The sequence below is a fragment of the Mustelus asterias genome, chromosome 13 (genome assembly GCF_964213995.1).
Source record: "Mustelus asterias chromosome 13, sMusAst1.hap1.1, whole genome shotgun sequence".
Taxonomy (NCBI): Eukaryota; Metazoa; Chordata; class Chondrichthyes; order Carcharhiniformes; family Triakidae; genus Mustelus; species Mustelus asterias.
The window spans coordinates 55,811,882-55,829,937 of NC_135813.1; the positions used below are offsets into that span (position 1 = coordinate 55,811,882).

The window sequence follows — 18,056 nt, forward strand, 5'->3', positions numbered from 1 at the left end:
AGGGATCTCAAGGAGTTGGTTTGCAGGTGCAGCAGGTAACTAAGAAGGCAAATGGAATTTCATTGCTCGAGGGATGAAGTTTAAAAACAGTGAGATTATGTTGCAGCTGTATAAGGTGCTGGTGAGGCCACACCTGGAATACTGTGTACAGTTTTGGTCTCCTTACTTGAGAAAGGATATACTGGCACTGATTCACTAGGTTGATTCCGGAGTTGAGAGGGCTGGCTTATGAGGAGAGTCGGAGTAGACTGGGGCTCTGCTCATTGGAATTCAGAAGAATGAGGGGAGATCTTATAGAAACATACAAGATTATGAATGGAATAGATAAGATAGAAGCAGGGAAGCTGTTTCCACTGGCGGGTGAAACTAGAACTAGGGGGCATAGCCTCAAAATAAGGGGCATCAGATTTAGGACTCAGTTGAGGAAGAACTTCTTCACACAAAGGGTTGTGAATCTGTGGAATTCCCTGCCCAGTGAAGCAGTTGAGGCTACCTCATTGAATGTTTTTAAGGCAAGGATAGATACATTTTTGAACAGTAAAGGAATTAAGAGTTATGGTGAGCGGGCGGGTAAGTGGAGCTGAGTCCACAAAAAGATCAGCCATGTTCATATTGAATGGCGGAGCAAGCTCGAGGGGCCAGATGGCCTACTCCTGCTCCTAGTTCTTATGTTCTTATGTCCTTATCTCTTCTCTACTGTTTGTGGGATTTTGCTCTGCACACAATTACTCAATTCTAATGGTCACTGCACTGCTAAATAATTGATATATTTTAAAACATTTCTGATTACGTGATAAAGCACAAAATAAATGCAAGTCCTCAAACAGAGTGAAGGTTTGATTACTTCAGTATGGGCAGTGTTACAAGTTTAATTTTCCACAAAAGTTCCTCAAGTGGCTTGCAACTTCTCACATCAACCTAAATTCAATGCTGTTGAGTATATCATAAACTAATGACTTTGTTCCAAAAAACATTTGTCCATTACTTTTGACAGTCTGGAGGCTGCAAAATAATCAAATAAAGCAAAGTAGACGGCATGTGAAACAACTTGGATGGTTCCTAATCAGGCTACATTTGCCACAGGAGGTCTCTAAGAAGTATTTCTTCAGCTGCACAAATACAGACACATGACAAATGAAATGTGTTCAGGAGGCAGCGGCAGTGGATGGTCGCCAACACTGAATGGTTGCTTGGAAACACTAAAAGCTGCCAAGCATTATTCTGGGCAATGTTGAGAAGGTAGCTGTCAATACAAAACTGGTATCATTCATAGAATCCCTACAGTGCAGAAAGAAGCCATTTAGCCTATCAAGTTTGCACCCACTCGCTGAAAGAGCATCTTACCTTGGCCCACCACATTTACCAAGGCTAATTCACCCAACCTACACATCTTTGGACTGTGGGAGGAAACCGGAGCACCCGGAGGAAATCCACGCAGACACAGGGAGAACGTGCAAACTCCACACAACAGTCACCCAAAGCCAGAATCGAATCCGGGTTCCACTGTGCCACCCATGAGCTTGAGGTGCAGTTCTCTACTAATGTTAACTCAGAACATTGGAATAGAAATAAAGGAAACTGAAAATTATCATAGCTCTTTGTATCAATTGCGTTAAAACGTATGGTTATGCTTTAGAAGCAGACGGTTTGGTCAATAGTCTGTCAGAAGGCAAGGGGGCTAAGGGAAGGGGGGTGGGGATGCAGCACATGCACCACACCATAAGCCAGGATCCAGAAAAAATACACTCTTACATTTCATAACTGCTCACCACTTCTTAATCCACTGACCATAATCAAAAGTGTTTTTGCAAACTGAAATTGTCATGAATTTATTAAAAGCAATTTTCATAAATCATTTCACAGTCATAACTTGTGCTGTACAGACAGCACCCTCACAATTAAAACCACAGCACATTATAGTTCAGAGCTGCTACTTTTGTGTGCTGCCATACCTGGAATACCTGCATTGCAACATCACAGAAGCACAAATTCAGCTTAAAGACATGGGGTGGGAGAGGTTAACCACATAATAGATGCTGCGCTTTAAAGACATTCAGATTTCAGTGCACTTGCCTTTCTTCACATGCAAAACTATATACAAATTCTTATACCCAACAGCTACAGAAAGATTGTAGGTGTACTTGGGTCCTACAACATGGAGGATGGCTCAGTTTGAACATTAGCATCGCCTTCTGCATATAGGAGATTGATGTAGAGTCAATGGATTCCACTCCCTCCCAAACCTGTGCTCACTTCCTGCCAATTTCAAGAGTGGATTGTTGCAAGAACCTATGGGTCACAAGAATATCAAATATTCCAATGAAGCTCACTCTTTAGCAGAGCTCTCAATATATCTCTCCAACACTCTGATAAACACTTGCTTTGCCTGTGTCTCACCCCAGCCTCCCTCAAACCCCAACCCTAAGCCTTTAAAGCTTACTAATGAGGCAGCTGCCCTCTCTCCTTCCCTTTCTGGGGTCTTTTTCTCTGCTTGAGATACTACTCTACTAGTTCATGCTTCACTGCAACTGTACAGGACCTTGGTGAGACCACATTTGGAATATTGTGTGCAGTTCTGGTCACCTCACTATAAGAAGGATGTGGAAGCATTGGAAAGAGTGCAAAGGAGATTTACCAGGATACTGCCTGGTTTGGAGGGTAGGTCTTATGAGGAAAGGTTGAGGGAGCTAGGGCTTTTCTCTTTAGAGCAGAGGAGGATGAGAGGCGACTTAATAGAGGAAGTTTTTTTTTTTAACTGGTCGGTGCAACATCGTGGGCCGAAGGGCCTGTTCTGCGCTGTAATGTTCTATGTTCTATGTTCTAGGTTTACAAGGTGATGAGGGGGATAGATAGAGTGGATGTTCAGAGACTATTTCCTCGGGTGGATGTAGCTGTTACTAGGGGGCATAACTATAAGGTTCATGGTGGGAGATATAGGAGGGATGTCCAAGGTAGGTTCTTTACTCAGAGAGTGGTTGGGGTGTGGAATGGACTGCCTGCTGTGATAGTGGAGTCGGACACTTTAGGAACTTTCAAGCGGTTATTGGATAGGCACATGGAGCACACCAGAATGATAGGGAGTGGGATAGCTTGATCTTGGTTTCGGACAAAGCTCGGCACAACATCGAGGGCTGAAGGGCCTGTACTGTGCTGTACTGTTCTATGTTCTCTCTAATACTTAGTAACACATATCCAAAACTCTAACCTTGTGATGGATTTAAGTAAATGTTTCATTCATTTCCATTAATGTTCTCTGACTCTACTTTCCTGGCTTGCTTTTAAGTGAAGAATTGAAAAGATCTTATTTGAACTGATTAATAGTGTAGATTCTTTGATGTGCCTTCCTTTCAGCAACTTTGCCTAGAGTGTGCAGCTCGAGCTCCAGCCTTTTAACACTGGGATCATTCTTCCTGCTCTCTGCTTCACCATCTCATATCTACATTAGTTTTTGTGACACAGAGGTCAACACTAAACAAAATGTTTCAAACGTGTTGAGCAATGCCATTTACAGACACATAGTTTATTAAAAACATTCCAGCCATTTTGCTTTGCAACACTGGTATTAAAAGTGACACATTTTGTAATCCCAATTCATTCTACATCTTCACTTCCCTTAACTCGATTCCATTTGTTGTTTACTTAATGGTCACATTTTCTTTGAATCTACCTGCAATTTCACACTTCTAAGTTTTCCACTAGTCTGTCAATTACATAACTGATCAAAGTCCCCTAGAAGACCTTTAATTGTATTGTCTGTCTCTGTTTTCTCCATCACCAAGTTTAACAAGCTTATGGTTAACCTTAGTAACCAAGTTACTGATGTTAACTATAAACAATTGGAACCCAGACATTGATCCAGGCAGTCATCTACATATCACTTTTCCACAACTGCTGTTACATCTCGTAAAAATACTTCCATTGCTTTTTATATTCTACAATTTCAAGCGTGACACTGGATCCCTGCAGCTTTCATCTTTGGCATGAAGTCTGATCAAAAGCCTAGTGAACATCCAAATAGAGGGAGCACCACTATCTACTTTACTCATAACATCGTCATCAAGGAGGCTTGTCCCCTCCTAAATCCATGCTGGCTGCTTCATATTGGGTTATTGCTGGTTGTGCCTCCAGTCTGTCTATGGAATAGTGTCCATTATTTTATTCGTTGTTAGACTCAATTTATCTATAATTTTATGATGATTTATGGACATTTTTAGACACAAATACTAATTTGCATGCTCCCAGTCTTGCCAATGCACAATCACACTGCCAAATAGTGCTTCACAAATTTATGATTTCATCAAATACTGAAGATATTCACCATATCAAAAGATTGGCAGTCTCAATGGATCAAGCATTGCCCCACATGGCTATCATGGAAACAGCAGCTGGTCAGAGTGCAGTTAGTCACAAAGTGTGAGCTTGGAATTTGGTGAGTGGAGGAATTTGTGCAGTGTTCACTTAAGTAGCTACCTTAACTTTAGTTGAGCATAGGAATCATAATCACAGAATCCGTACAGTGTAGGAGGCCATTTGGCCCATCAAGCCTGCACCAACAACAATCCCACCCAGGCCCTATTCCTGCAACCTTATGTATTTACCCTGATAATCCTCCCGACACTTAGGTGCAATTTTTTAGCATGGCCAATCCACTTCAGCTGCACATCTTTGGACTGTGGGAGGAAACCGGAGCACCCGGAGGAAACCCACTCAGACACAGGGAGAACGTGCAAACTCCACACAGAGAGTCACCCAATGCTGGAGTTGAACCTAGGTCCCTGGTGCTGTGAGGCAGCAGTGCTAACCACTGTGCCATCCCGAAGAAAGAAACCTTGCTGCAATTGTATATATCTTAGTGAGACAGCATCTGGATTATTGTGGACAATTTTGGCCTCCTTACCTAAAGATGGATATACTTGCATAGAGGGATGCCAAGGACTTATTTCTGAGATGGCAGGACTGTCCTCTGAGGAGAGATTGAGAAAACTGGGCCTAGAATCTTGAAGAATAAGAGCTGATCTCATTGAAACAAACAAAATTCTTACAGGGTTCAAGATGGTAGATTCAGGAAGGAAGTTTCCCCTGGCTGGGGTATCTAGAACCAGGGATATACTCTCAGAATAAGAGATAGTCTATTTAGGACTGAGGTGAGGAGGAATTTCTTCATTCAGAGTGTGGTAAATCTTTGGAATTCTCTACCCCAGAAGGCTGTTGAGGCTCAGTCACAGAGTATATTCAAGACAGAGATCGATAGATTTCTAGATATTAAATACATCAAGGAATACGGCGATAGCACAGGAAAATGGCACTGAGGTCGAAGATCAGCCATGATCTAATTGAATGGTGCAGCAGGCTCAAGGGGCCTACTCCTATTTCTTAAGTTCTACAATATTGGATGACTAAAGTTGGTTATTAAATTAGTTATCTCCCCAAATACTTAGAATTATCAATAAATTATTAGATCTAGTGTGCAGTCAAGCTCCAGATAAAATTTTGCTGCAGATGGCATAATATATTTTTAAGAAAACCAATCATTTCATGCTGAGTTCTTCCATCTTAAAGTCAGAGGTTTACAAGCAACAGCAACTGCTGTCTCATTGACCTCTGGAGTTTTCCCAGCTACAATTATCTCATGTGGCAATTTAGATAACTCCCCCAGAGATTGATCAGGCTAACCACAGCTCTACTAGTATTCGTTTAACACTTTAATGACTTTATCTTCAAATACCATATCCACTTGTGTCTGAGTTCTCATTTCCTCTCAATAGTTCATTTCTGTTTTGATACTGACAGAATGAAAAGTAGGTGCCTTTGCAAATCCAACCAACAGCATCCTTTAGGTAGTCGTGTAAATGCATTCTAGTTATAATTGTAGCAGGTATGAGAGTTTGGTCAGCCTTACAAATGATCAGTCGAAACATTTCGCATCGATAAAATGAAATCTAAACATCAACTCTGATTTGTGAGCTTCCGCCATAATTTTTCATGGAAATTTGGGATACCAATAAGTCAAACCAAATCAAATTAAGATTCTTCATGATTATGGTGAGCTTGAAGCAAAGTTATGAAAAGAGCTATTATAGAGATTTTAAATTCAGAGAACCACATCTGCTTGGGCACTGGTCACATTAGCTGAAGGTTTTACCTTTGTGCACTCACTTATTTAAAACTTGCAAGCACTGTTAGAATCCTGTTATAAGGCAGCAAATTCAGAACTCACACTGGACTGGAGAAGGTGAGAAAGATACAGCACCAAGCTCTTTTAATGAAACAAAAGTGTGTACTCGTCTCACACCCTGGGTAGAGTTCAGAAATATAGTTCCTACTCAGCTAAAACTTTCAGCCCAAAGACAAGATGACGTTGGAATATACCCATTGATTTAAAAAAAATATTTGACAGGATGTGGACATCACTGACAAGGCTGAGATTTATTGTCCATCCCTAATTACCTTTGAACCAAGTGGCTTATCAGGCCATTTCATAAAACCATATTGTTGTGGGTCTGGAGTCGAATGTAGGCCAGGCGAGGTCAGGATGGCAGATTTCTTTCCCTAGTGAACCAACTTTTGACAACAATTGATGATGGTTTCATGGTCAGCATTACTGAGATTTTTCCAATTCCAGATTTTATTAACATAGTTTAAGTTCCACCGGCTGCCTGGTGAGATTTGAACCCAGTCCCCAGAGCATTAGCCTGGGTGTGTAGACTACTAGTCTAGACTACTTGTAGTCTAAACTACACCACCATCTCTTCCTCTTTTTACAGTATACAATCTTACAATACATCTAAACTGTCTGACTTGCACCAAGACAGTGGCCTGCTCAATTTAGTACTTAAAGCTTTACTGTACTGCCTTAGGCATTTGGAAAAGAACTTGCCAGAGTTTTTCCTGGCATTGGCCACAGGACTTTTACCACAGGATTTATAATTGTTAGCTGAGAGAAGATGCTGAAAGGGTTACTACATTTGATGGGTAAGGATATCATTTATTATCCTTCTCTCCACTCTTAAGGTCATATTTTTAGAAAATGCTCACTATTTTCTTGTCCACTGCAAAGGGCATTGTTCCATTAGCTGGTTTTCAACAAGCTCGTGCTATCAAATAAACCTGTTGACTTTAACCTGGTGTTGTGAGACTTCTTACTGTGCCCACCCCAGTCCAATGCCGGCATCTCCACATCCTAGTTTTCAAGAAGTGACAGGGGGAAGTCAATTCTGTGAAAAACTAAGCTCAGATCAGCACAGATGATTTCCAGGATATCCTAAGCCAACCTGAAATGACCTGAGACATTAGCTCTGTTTTTCTCTCTCTCCACAGATGCTGCCTGATGTGCTCAGTATTTCCAACATTATACGTTTTTATTTCAGATTTCCAGCATCTGCAGAATTTTGCTTCTGCATTCTCATCCAGTCGGGTGATCAGAACAATTTCAGTTTCCAGAAGATTGAAAACATCATTTTATTTTAATGATAAACTTTTCCTCAATAAGGCCTGCCCTTTCACTGACCAGTGATGCATTCATTAATTCTGGCAGCATTGTTGAAGAAGATGGAATAGCATGACTGTCTTCTAAAATTTTATTCTGTGCTTACCGCTGGAGCCTGGAGGTCATCTATCTTCAAGCTGCGTCACTGGAATGCAAGCTGGAAACAAGCTTCTTCGAGTGACTAATGAATTGTTTGACACTTAATACTTCATGAAGACTTTCAGAGACCAAATGTGTCATGTCCAGCAGTTACATGCTTGCAAAGAGGCTGCACTTTGCAGTGAGAAGTGTCCCGTTAGCAGAAGATTCTCAGTTGTTTGAAAATTGATACTCCTCAACACGCAGTTCAAACTGAAACATTTCATAATCAGTGAGAGCAAAGAGACCCCGAAAAAAGAAATACCTGCTACAACTACTTCCCAGCAAAGAAACAATCCAAAACACAGATGTTTGCCAGCATCGTCATTGTACACTGCAAACACTTAGTTTCTGGAAACTTAGGGGATAGAAGTGACATGAAAGTGGGTAAACTGTATGGGTAATTCTTCCTGAACATACTTTCACAGCTTCCAATAACTGGCTCAAACTATGACCTAGAAACAAGTGTCCTGCCTTACAGGTACTTCTGAATTGTAGTCACTGTTGTAAGCTAGAAAAACAGCAGCCAATTGATGCACAGCAAGCTCCTACAGACAACAATCAGATCATCTGTTTTAATGTTGGTGATTGAAAATTAAATATTGGCTATTTACCAGAGTGAATTGTCCCATTCTTTGAATACTGCCATGGGTCCTTTCATGCCCTCCCGTAAGGACAGACCAGGCCTGGAGTTAACACCTCATTCAAAAACAGCACCTCCAAAAGTACAGCGCTCCCCAAGCCAGAGACGCCGAGATCCCATGAACAAACTATAAAAAAGTGATATAATATGCTTTTCCATCTCAGTCACCATAAGAATGGAAGGTCATGAGGCTGACTTATCCAATGTTTTGAACCCTTGTAATTTTACCTGTGTAAAGATAGTAGGGAGAGGAAATAAAATGCGATCTAATTCTAAGGCAGTAACAATCTGGCAATGAAATGGCAGCTAATGAACAAAAACAAAAACTCCTACATTGACAAGATGCCCAAATGTTTAAAACAAAGGAGCTACTCAGAAAACCACAGAAACATTCTCTTCCTCTAAATAGATATAAGAATTAACTGGAGTTCCTTAGGAGCAACCATCAAAAGACCATAACTATTATTCATATCATAATTGCAGTGGTTCTTTTCCTACAATAATCATGTTAAGTGTAACAAAATGAGCGACTGGGTATCAACAGTGATAACACTGTGCGCTGCAGTGCTTAGCTATTGTCGCTGGGTTTTTGGTTGTGTTACCAACGTTGAGGCATTTCTCTGCTCAGATAGGGTCCAGCATACTTCAAATACTGAATGAACTGCCGTTATGTGCTGGTTCTCTGCTGGCTGTAAGCAAAGAATGGAAAATTTGGCAGAATTCCTCTTTGTTTAACCCCAAGGAGGACATGATTTTCTTAGTCTGGACCATCACTCAGAGTGCCTTAATCTCTGTGGAGGAGAGCTTCTGCCATCATCATCATCTCAGTAAGTGCACCACCAGGTGAGAATTAAGGAGAAATCCTAGTTACCTATGTTAATAGTTAGAGAACAACTGTGGTTTTACAAAATACTGAAGAACATCACCTGGGAATCTATGACTTAAATTTCGAAAGAATCCAACTTTGCGGCATTTTTAGCGGGACACTGTCAGTCACTATTGCTGGCAACACAGAGTGGGTTACAAATTCAGAAATATATGCTGTTAATATTTGAGCTCTATAACCAACAAATTGAAAAGCACTGCCAAGCTCATTTATTACAGATGGCACAGCAGAACTACCACATTTTGTAAATATTATTCTCAATACTCTGCTGGCATCAGCTCTTGGACTTAATTGTTTAGAACGTTCCTCAGGGGCCCCATTCTTATTACTGCAGTGAAAACAATACAGAGGAGTGACTGAACTCCCCTCAGTTAGCAGGGCAGTATGGCTCCACCACAGAGCAAGCATATTATGCATCAGTTCAGAAACATAGAGCGGGGAAGGGAGGGGTACCGAGGCAGGGGGGCTGGCGAGAGGCAGGGGGGCTGGTGAGAGGGAAAGTGAGACACGGGGAGAAGAGAGTGCGAGTGGGCAAGACAGAGGGTGAGAGAGTGTGTGAGAGAGAGAGAAAGAAACACGTGCGAGAGGGAGAGAGATTGAAACAGATAGGGTGGGAGGGGGAAAGAGAGTGCGTCAGACATTGCAGTAGGCAGATCTAAAGAGAGAAAGATTCAGGGCTGGCGAGAGAGAGGCAGAACCCTTGGTATTTCACTGGAGTTTGAGCCTAGATTGCATGTTCAAGTCTGGAATTCCACGAGATCATTAAAAGGACCATGAGAATGCAACTAATGCACCTCTTTGAATGAAATTAACCAAACATCAAATGTTTTAAATAAGTCAATAGGAAGGGAGTTAATATTTTAATCTATAAATTGCAAAATAAATTTGATCAAAGAACATTTTATGTTAGAGGAACGAACAAGCCTATATAGTGTGAATAGACAGTTTTGGTGCAGTACAATAGGTTAATGAGGCACTGCTGGGTTCTTTGGCATTGTTCAGTCTCCTACACACAATCCCCACCTCCGCAATGATATCAGAGCTCATGATTCTAAAAGAACTGGCACAGTTTCTTTAATTACAACTGGCTCATAGAAACTAGGAGTAGGAGAAGGCCATGCGGCCCCTCAAGTCTGCTCCACCATTCAATATGATCAGGGCTGATCCTCAAATCAATGCCAAATTCCCACTTTCTTGCCATTCCGCTTGATGGCATTAAAATCTAAAACATTATCTATTTCTAGAATGCATTCAGTGACTTGGCCTCCACAGCCTTCAGTGGTGCAAAATACCACAGACTCATTACCCTTTGAGTGAAGAAATGTTTCCTCACCTCAGTCCTAAATTGGTCTACCCCGCATCCTGCTCCCTAGTTCTAGATTCCCCAACCAGGGAAAACATCCTCAGTGCATCTGGTTTGTCCAGCCCTGTCAGAATGTTATACGTTTCAATCAGATCTCCTCTCATCCTTCTAAACTCTAGTGAATACAGGCCCAGTCAAACCAATCTCTCCTCAGGACAGCCCTGCCAACCTCGGTATCAGCCTAGTGAACCATCGCTGCACTCCCTCTATGGCAAGCATATCCTTTCTTAGGTAGGAAGGCCACAATTACATGCAATATTCCAGACGTGTTCTCACCAAGGCCCTGTATAACTGCAGTAAGACATCCCTACTTCTGAACTCAAATCCTCTTGCAATGAAGGCCAACATACCATTTGCCTTCCTAATTGCTTGCTGCACCTGCCTCTTCACTTTTATTAACTGGTGTACAAGGCCAACCAGATCCATTTGGACATCCACACTGCCCAACATATCACTATTTAAAAAAACATTTTCTTACTAATACTGATTTCCTTAAATTCTTCCCTTTCACTGGATCCTTGGTTCCCTAACATTTCTGGAAGGTTATTTGTGTCCTCTTTTGTGAAGACAGAACCAATGTTTGGATTGCAAAGAACTACATCTGTCTTTACTAATTTCTTTCTCTTCACATTCATGCAAGCTTTTTGTCAGTTTCTATGTTCCCTACAATTTTACTCTCATACTCTATTTTCCCCCTCTTGATCAAATTTTTGTCCTCTTTTGGTGAATTCTAAAATTTTCACAATCCTCTGTTTTTTCTGCCAATTTTATAAGTCTCCTCTCTGGATTTCATATTATCCCCACTTTATTTTGTAAGCCATGGTTGAGCCACCTTTCCTCTTTTATTTGCACCAGACAGGAATTAATAATTTTTGCAATTCATGCACACGGTCTTTAAATGTGAACCACTGCCTATCCACCGTCAACCCCATTAATAAGGTTCCCCAATTTATCCTTGCCTATTCACGTCTTATACCCTCACTGTTCCCTTTATTTAGATTCAGAACCCTAGTTTCAGATTTGACTAATTTACTCTCCATTTTAAATGAAGACTTCTATCATTATGATCGCTCTTCCCCAAGGGACCTCACACAACAAGACTGTTAATTAATCCTTTCTCATTGCACAGTTCCCAGTCTAGAATAACTAAACTCTAAGAAAATTAGGTCATGGTGAGAAGGCCATTACTTTGGCGATAATTACCTTAATTAGAATCCAAGGTTTCGGCCCAAACAGTGAGGCCTCTTGATCCCCGTTTATTGTTTAGTCATTGGCTTGGTTCCTCAACGTATTGGTCTAAAAAAAATCATGTACACGCTCCAGGAACAACTCATCCACTATACCATTGCTAGTTTGGTTTGTGTAATCTGTTTGTGCATTAAAGTCACCCATGGTTACTGTTGTACTCTTATTGCAGGCATCTCTAATTTGTTTAATACCATCCCTTATATCTTCTGTTATCTACTGTTTGGGGACCAACGGATAACCCTGAACAATGTTTTCTGCCCCTCGGTGTTTATCTCCACCCATACAAATTCCTCATCATGATTTTCCGAACCGATATCCTTCCTCATTAACCTCCTTTACTAACAAATGCTACCCACCACCTTTCCCTTTTTATCTGTCCTTCCTAAATGATGAATACCCCTAATGGTCAGTTCCCATCCTTGGTAACCCTGTAACCATGTCTCTGCAACTATATCATAACCATTTATATCTATTTGCGCTGTTAATTCATTTACCTTATTGGCGAATGCTCTGCGCATTAAGACACAAAGTCTTTAGCCACACATTCATCTGACAGATCTTGTTACTTTTACTCTCGCTAGCACACGGCACTGGTAGTTAGCACCTGGCACTGGTAAATCAGCACATGGCACTGGTAGTAATCCTAAGATTAATGCTTTTAAGGTCCTTCCTTTTAATTTACATCCTAATTTCCTATATTCTGCTTGTAGGAGCTCATCTCTTTTTTTTAAAACCTATGTCATTCACAGAACACTCTTTGAAGGAAAAATGACCTAAAATTGGTTTTATTTAGCATTATTCATTCTGGGGTAAATTATCTAAAGTATCAGGAACACTCTTATCTTAAAGGAGCGTTCACAAATAAATTACTTGCCATGATATAGCTTTCTGAAACCTCCCGGTAAATGAGCCTCGAGTTCTTTCATATTTTGCTTACTATTTCTGCCTTTGTAACTTATTCATAAATAAAATATAAAGTGGTTTAGTGGTGTGACATTGTATACAATCTGAGGCAACAGGAAAACAAGTTGAGAAATCTGCATTTTCTAAAAAAAAACAACTTCCATAATCAGGAATTAATTTCAAGACTTGAATGAGATTTAACACAAAATGTCAGAAAACATTTTGAAGGTTCTGACGTACTGGGAAACTGAATCGGTTTACAGAAATGATCATTTTATTTGAAAGAGTAAGATGGTAAGAGGCGGTGATCGGGAAAATAAAATGCATTTACACAGGGACAGGAATAGGCACTTAGCTCTTCAACTTTGCTCTGCCAGTCAAACAATCTTGACAAATTTGCAGCCTAACACTGTATATTTTCCTTCATTTAACAAAGATCTTGTAAACCAGATGATCTAGATTCAATTATCATTAAATGGAGGACAGTTCCAAACTTCTACCAGCCTTTGTTTACAAATGTTTTCTAATTTCACTCCCAAAAGGTCTGGCTCTAATTTCTAGTCTATGACCCGCTCGTCCTAGAATCCCAAGCAGTGGATTTTTTAAAATCCCTTCCCATTAATATCTTGAAGATATCTTACTTTATAGATACAAACTTAAACTTGAAACAGTTTTGCCAAGAGCTTAGCTGAGCAACAACAGTTACAGTAGGGCTCTGTATTCTAGGTCTGAGAGGGATGGGGAGAAATCATTTACAATTTCCATTTCTGACTATTAAACAGTGATCATAGAAGCCCCACAGTGCAGAAAGAGGCCATTTGGCCCATCGAGTCTGCACTGACCACAATCCCACCCCAGCCCTACCCCCTTATCCCTACATATTTACCCGCTAATCCCTCTAACCTACGCATCTCAGGACACTAAGGGGCAATTTAAGCATGGCCAATCAACCTAACCCACACATCTTTGGACTGTGGGAGGAAACCGGAGCACCCGGAGGAAACCCACGCAGACACGAGGAGAATGGTGCAAACTCCACACAGACAGTGACGCAAGCCGGGAATCAAACCAAGGTCCCTGGAGCTGTGAAGCAGCAGTGCTAACCACTGTGCTACCGTGCTGCCCTGATCATTGCTGGAAACTACATGTGGGCAGGATGTTAGGGGAAGACCAGATCATAATTGAAATCTGAACTCTTGTCAGTGCATACTGTCTGGGGAATGAAGGGCAATATACTGCTTACATTGCTCGGAGTCGATTATGCTTGTAGACTTTTCAACTGATCTGAATTCAAGGAATGCCAGAACACAAGTGCAGACTAATGTCTTCTCAACCCACAGGAAGTCTGTTGGAATACTAAAATGCAAGGTGATGAAAGGTTACATTTCATTTTACATCATTGCCAGCCAGCTATACCAAAATCCTAATCAGAAACAAGACTGCAGTTTAGATTCATAAGTCAATGTAGGCAATGCCATTTCTATATAATCACATCCTGATTCAGTGATATTCAGTCTAACATACCATTCCCAGTAGATACTGAGGTTGGATCTAGATTATGCCATGATTTAGACCAAAATGAATTGGCAAATACATTCCATTTCCCTCACTATTTAAACACAATGTCTAATTTTGTGTCTGTAGATTGTAGGACAATGTTAAGCCAATTAAGCTAAAAAAAAACTCCTTCACTTCAACTGCAACCTGTGACAAATGTAATTTTGTTTACAAACACGCACAAAGTTTGCTGAACTGAAAAACATTTTTGTTTCTTTCTGTTGCACACAGCACTTCAGCGATGCTCTGCTCTGATGAAGGTCACCTTGACTTGAAACGTTGGCTCCATTCTCGCCCCACAGATGCTGTCAGACCTGCTGAGATTTTCCAGCATTTTCTGTTTTTGTTTCAGCTTCCAGCATCCGCAGAATTTTGCTTTTACTTCAGTAATGTTGTCAATACAACCACACAGGCACAGTGAGTAGAGGAAATTCCTGTGTTTTTTTGAAGTACGAGTCACACTTATTGCATTCTGTAATCTCTGCAGCCAATATAAAGTGAGAGTACAACTGAAGTTTCAGTTCTGAGGAAAATAAAAGCGCAACTGTGAACAATTGGACAGGAACAGCTGCTGAGTTTACAGCAGTACTCCAATGGTTCATAGGCAACCCTCCCTGGTTTAACGTTTCTTCTGGAGTGATGTCTAGAAGCTGCAAATATTCACAACACACTACATATAGTAACGAGAAGGGAATAAAACATTTCAATGAAAACTTTTCCATAAGACTTACATTAAAAAAATTTGTTTTGTTTCTCTCGTAGAAGAGTCCTTGTGCTGGCATATGCTTCAACTGTTGCCATGGAACACTGACGCCTAACAACACATCCCGAGCCCAGTTCAGGTTCTGCAGAAAGACACAAATGATGAAAGTTACAATAGAGAAACTCTATTGGATTAGTTTAAAAGTTGCACCAAATCAAACAAAAACTTGCCATTTTGTTCTAATGGGAAAATCCTGGATATTGCTGCTTAAAGAATACTGAATCATCTTTGTCAATTACGCCACATAATGAAAGGGCAAAACTCGTGTATGCACAAGCATTCATTAGATAAGGCGAAAGATAGAGTGGAATAGTAGAGCCAGGCCACGACCTAGTCACTCAGCATTGAATTCATTTCGGAAAAGAACTATACAAGAGAAAGTTGGAGATGATTATGGTCAGTCAATGTCCAGAATGGGCCATCTGCAATGCAACACTGACCTTTTCACTATCAATTACGGCACAGCTCTACAAAGCTAGTTTTGTGCTCTGGTCCTGAATCTGTTACGTGAGATACAAGCTGACCCCAGTCAATTCACATTCTACTCCAGTCCCACTAAAATGTAAAACAGGTCAACTCAAGTTCAAGTAGTCATTTAGCTGAAAGTGAAAAATAGTCACCCCCTGCTGTAATCTATTCAGATGCCTCAAGACGACTTGAGCAAAAGGTACCTTTAGTTACTCTACAACAGGCATGTACAACTATTTAGTTAATTTCGCAATTTAGTTAAAAGAGCATGTCACAATCATCAAACCCATTTTAAAATAACAATGACAGATGCTCATCAAGCTTCTACTTTGTACATTTTGGCTCCTCTGCTTTGAATATTTTGTTTAGAGCAGTGAACACTTATAACATTGTCAGGGAAACTGACTGTGAAGTGCTACATAGCCCAACAATGCGAGCCAGTTGATCAGTGGAGACATTTATTAACCTGAGGCAGCTTCTTCTTCAGCCACAGATCCACATACATTCTTCTAAGCCAGTGCCCTTGATGCTAGCATCAATGAACAACGTTCAAAGAGAAAAAAGATCTGAACAAAAAATTTCAGAAACACCTTTAGACAAAACGATTTGAAAAGTATTTAAATGATTGGAAGAGCAGCAATAACTCAAACATTATACAGCATGCCAATGACACGGCAGGTTGAGCCATCTCTATATAGTGCCATGTGTCTGTATGTTCTCCCAATCTACTCAGTCTAATACTCATTCTCAGTGTGGGCCAGGATTCAATGCCCAGCCCCAGTTCCACAGGACTATGGTGGTGGGCCGCCTTCTTGAATCTTTTGCAGTTTTATTGCAAATCCTTTTATTCTTCGACAGAGTGTCACAGATGCCAGTCTTCAGTCAATTTGATTCACTCTGTGATATCAAGAAATGGCTGAAGGCACTAGATACTGCAAAGGTTATGGGCATGACAACATTCTGGCAATAGCAGTGAAGACTTGTGCTTTAGATCCTTCCATGCCCCTAGCCAACACAGCTACAACACTGGCATCAATCCTGCACTGTGGAAAATTGTCCAGGTATGTCCTGTACACAAGAAAAAGACAAATCCAACCCAGCCAATTACCTCCCCATCAGTCTACTCTCGAGTAAAGTGATGGAAAGGGTTATCAAGCAGCACTTGCTTAACAATAACCTACTCACGGATGCTCAGTTTGGGTTCTGCCAGGGCCATTCAGCTCCTGAACTCATTACAGCCTTGGTTCAAACATGGACAAAAGAGCTGAATGCCAGAGGTGAGGTAAGAGTTACTGCCCTGGATATCATGGCAGCATCTAACTGAGTATTGCATCAAGGATCCCTAGCAAAACTGGAGTGAATGGGAATCGGGAGAAAAGCCTGCTGCTGGTTAGAGTCATAGCTAACACAAAGGAAGATTGACTGTGGTTATTGGAGGTCAATCATCTCAGTTCCAGGACACCACTGCAGGAGTTCCTCAGGCCCAGCCATCTTTAGCTGTTTCATCGAGCAGCAACTAAAGCAGTTGCTGTGCAATACAACATGACCTGAACAATAACCAGCTTAAGCTGAAAAATGTGCGGCCAAGTGGCCAGTGGCCTGAGCAACTAGGCCAACAGAAATGGACAATCTAAATTAAATAGCAGTCATCAACCTCCACAGCCAGGCCTGATGGGAATTCAGGCAGGCCAAGTTTAATACATAAACACAGGTCAGAGGCGAGCATGGACAAGCCTGGAGGCTGAAACTGGAGGTGCGCAGCCCTGGCCAAATAAGGACAGTATCTGTGTATTCCCCAGTTTCAGCCAGACTCGCTGGCACCTCAGATTCCCGCCATTCTCTCACACGGAAAGGGGCTATGTGCACCTGAGGGGCCCTGGCATTCTCCATATATGGAATCTGTAACTCCATTGGGTGGTGACCCCCAGTGACCTCATTGGCTGGAAGCCAGAGAATCTTCCCGAAGAGTGTGCAGAGGGGATAAGAAGAGACACGAGGAGGCCACCCCCAGTGAAGACCTGACCCCCGGAGGAGACTCGACCAACAGCGAGGACTAGGTGGAGACCCAGTGACGATGGAGGAGGGCATGCAAGACCAATCTTTGCAAAGAAGACCCTGAGTTTGAAGGTGAGTGACTGCAAAGCTCAGTGAACCGAACCCGGCAGCGTGGTCAAGTTCATCGACATGGGTAGTATAAGAAATCTCAGCCAGATGGCATGAAGTATTAAGTTATTCTGGGACTTAAGAGTTATTTTCGATCAAAGTTTATATAATAAAAATTTGTTAATAAAATTTGGGGTGATCCACGAACTGAGTCTTATCCTTTGTCCATCTCATAAGGACACCTGGGTAAAGTTTTTAAACACGAGCTGGTCAAAGTGGTTGCCCATTTCCAAACAATAAGTGGCAAGTAACATTCGCGCCACACAAGTGCCAGGCAATGACCATCTCCAACAAGAGAGGATCTAACCAATGCCTCACGGTATCCAATGGCATTACCATCACTGATGCCCCCACTGTCAACATCCTGCAGGCTACAGTTGACCAGAAACTGAGCTGGACTAGTCATATAAATACTGCGGCTATAAGAACAGGCCAAAG

At 41.4% G+C, this 18,056-nt stretch overlaps 1 protein-coding gene across 2 annotated transcripts in view; it reads right to left on the reverse strand.

The window, feature by feature from the left end:
- The window catches only part of cabin1 (calcineurin binding protein 1), a 524,701-nt gene that overhangs the window by 276,894 nt on the left and 229,751 nt on the right, over window positions 1-18,056 (reverse strand). For both annotated transcript variants that reach the window (XM_078226800.1, XM_078226799.1), the window contains one exon: window positions 14,956-15,069. In XM_078226800.1, coding sequence (XP_078082926.1) covers window positions 14,956-15,069 — 114 coding nt within the window. The remainder of the gene's footprint in view (window positions 1-14,955; window positions 15,070-18,056) is intronic.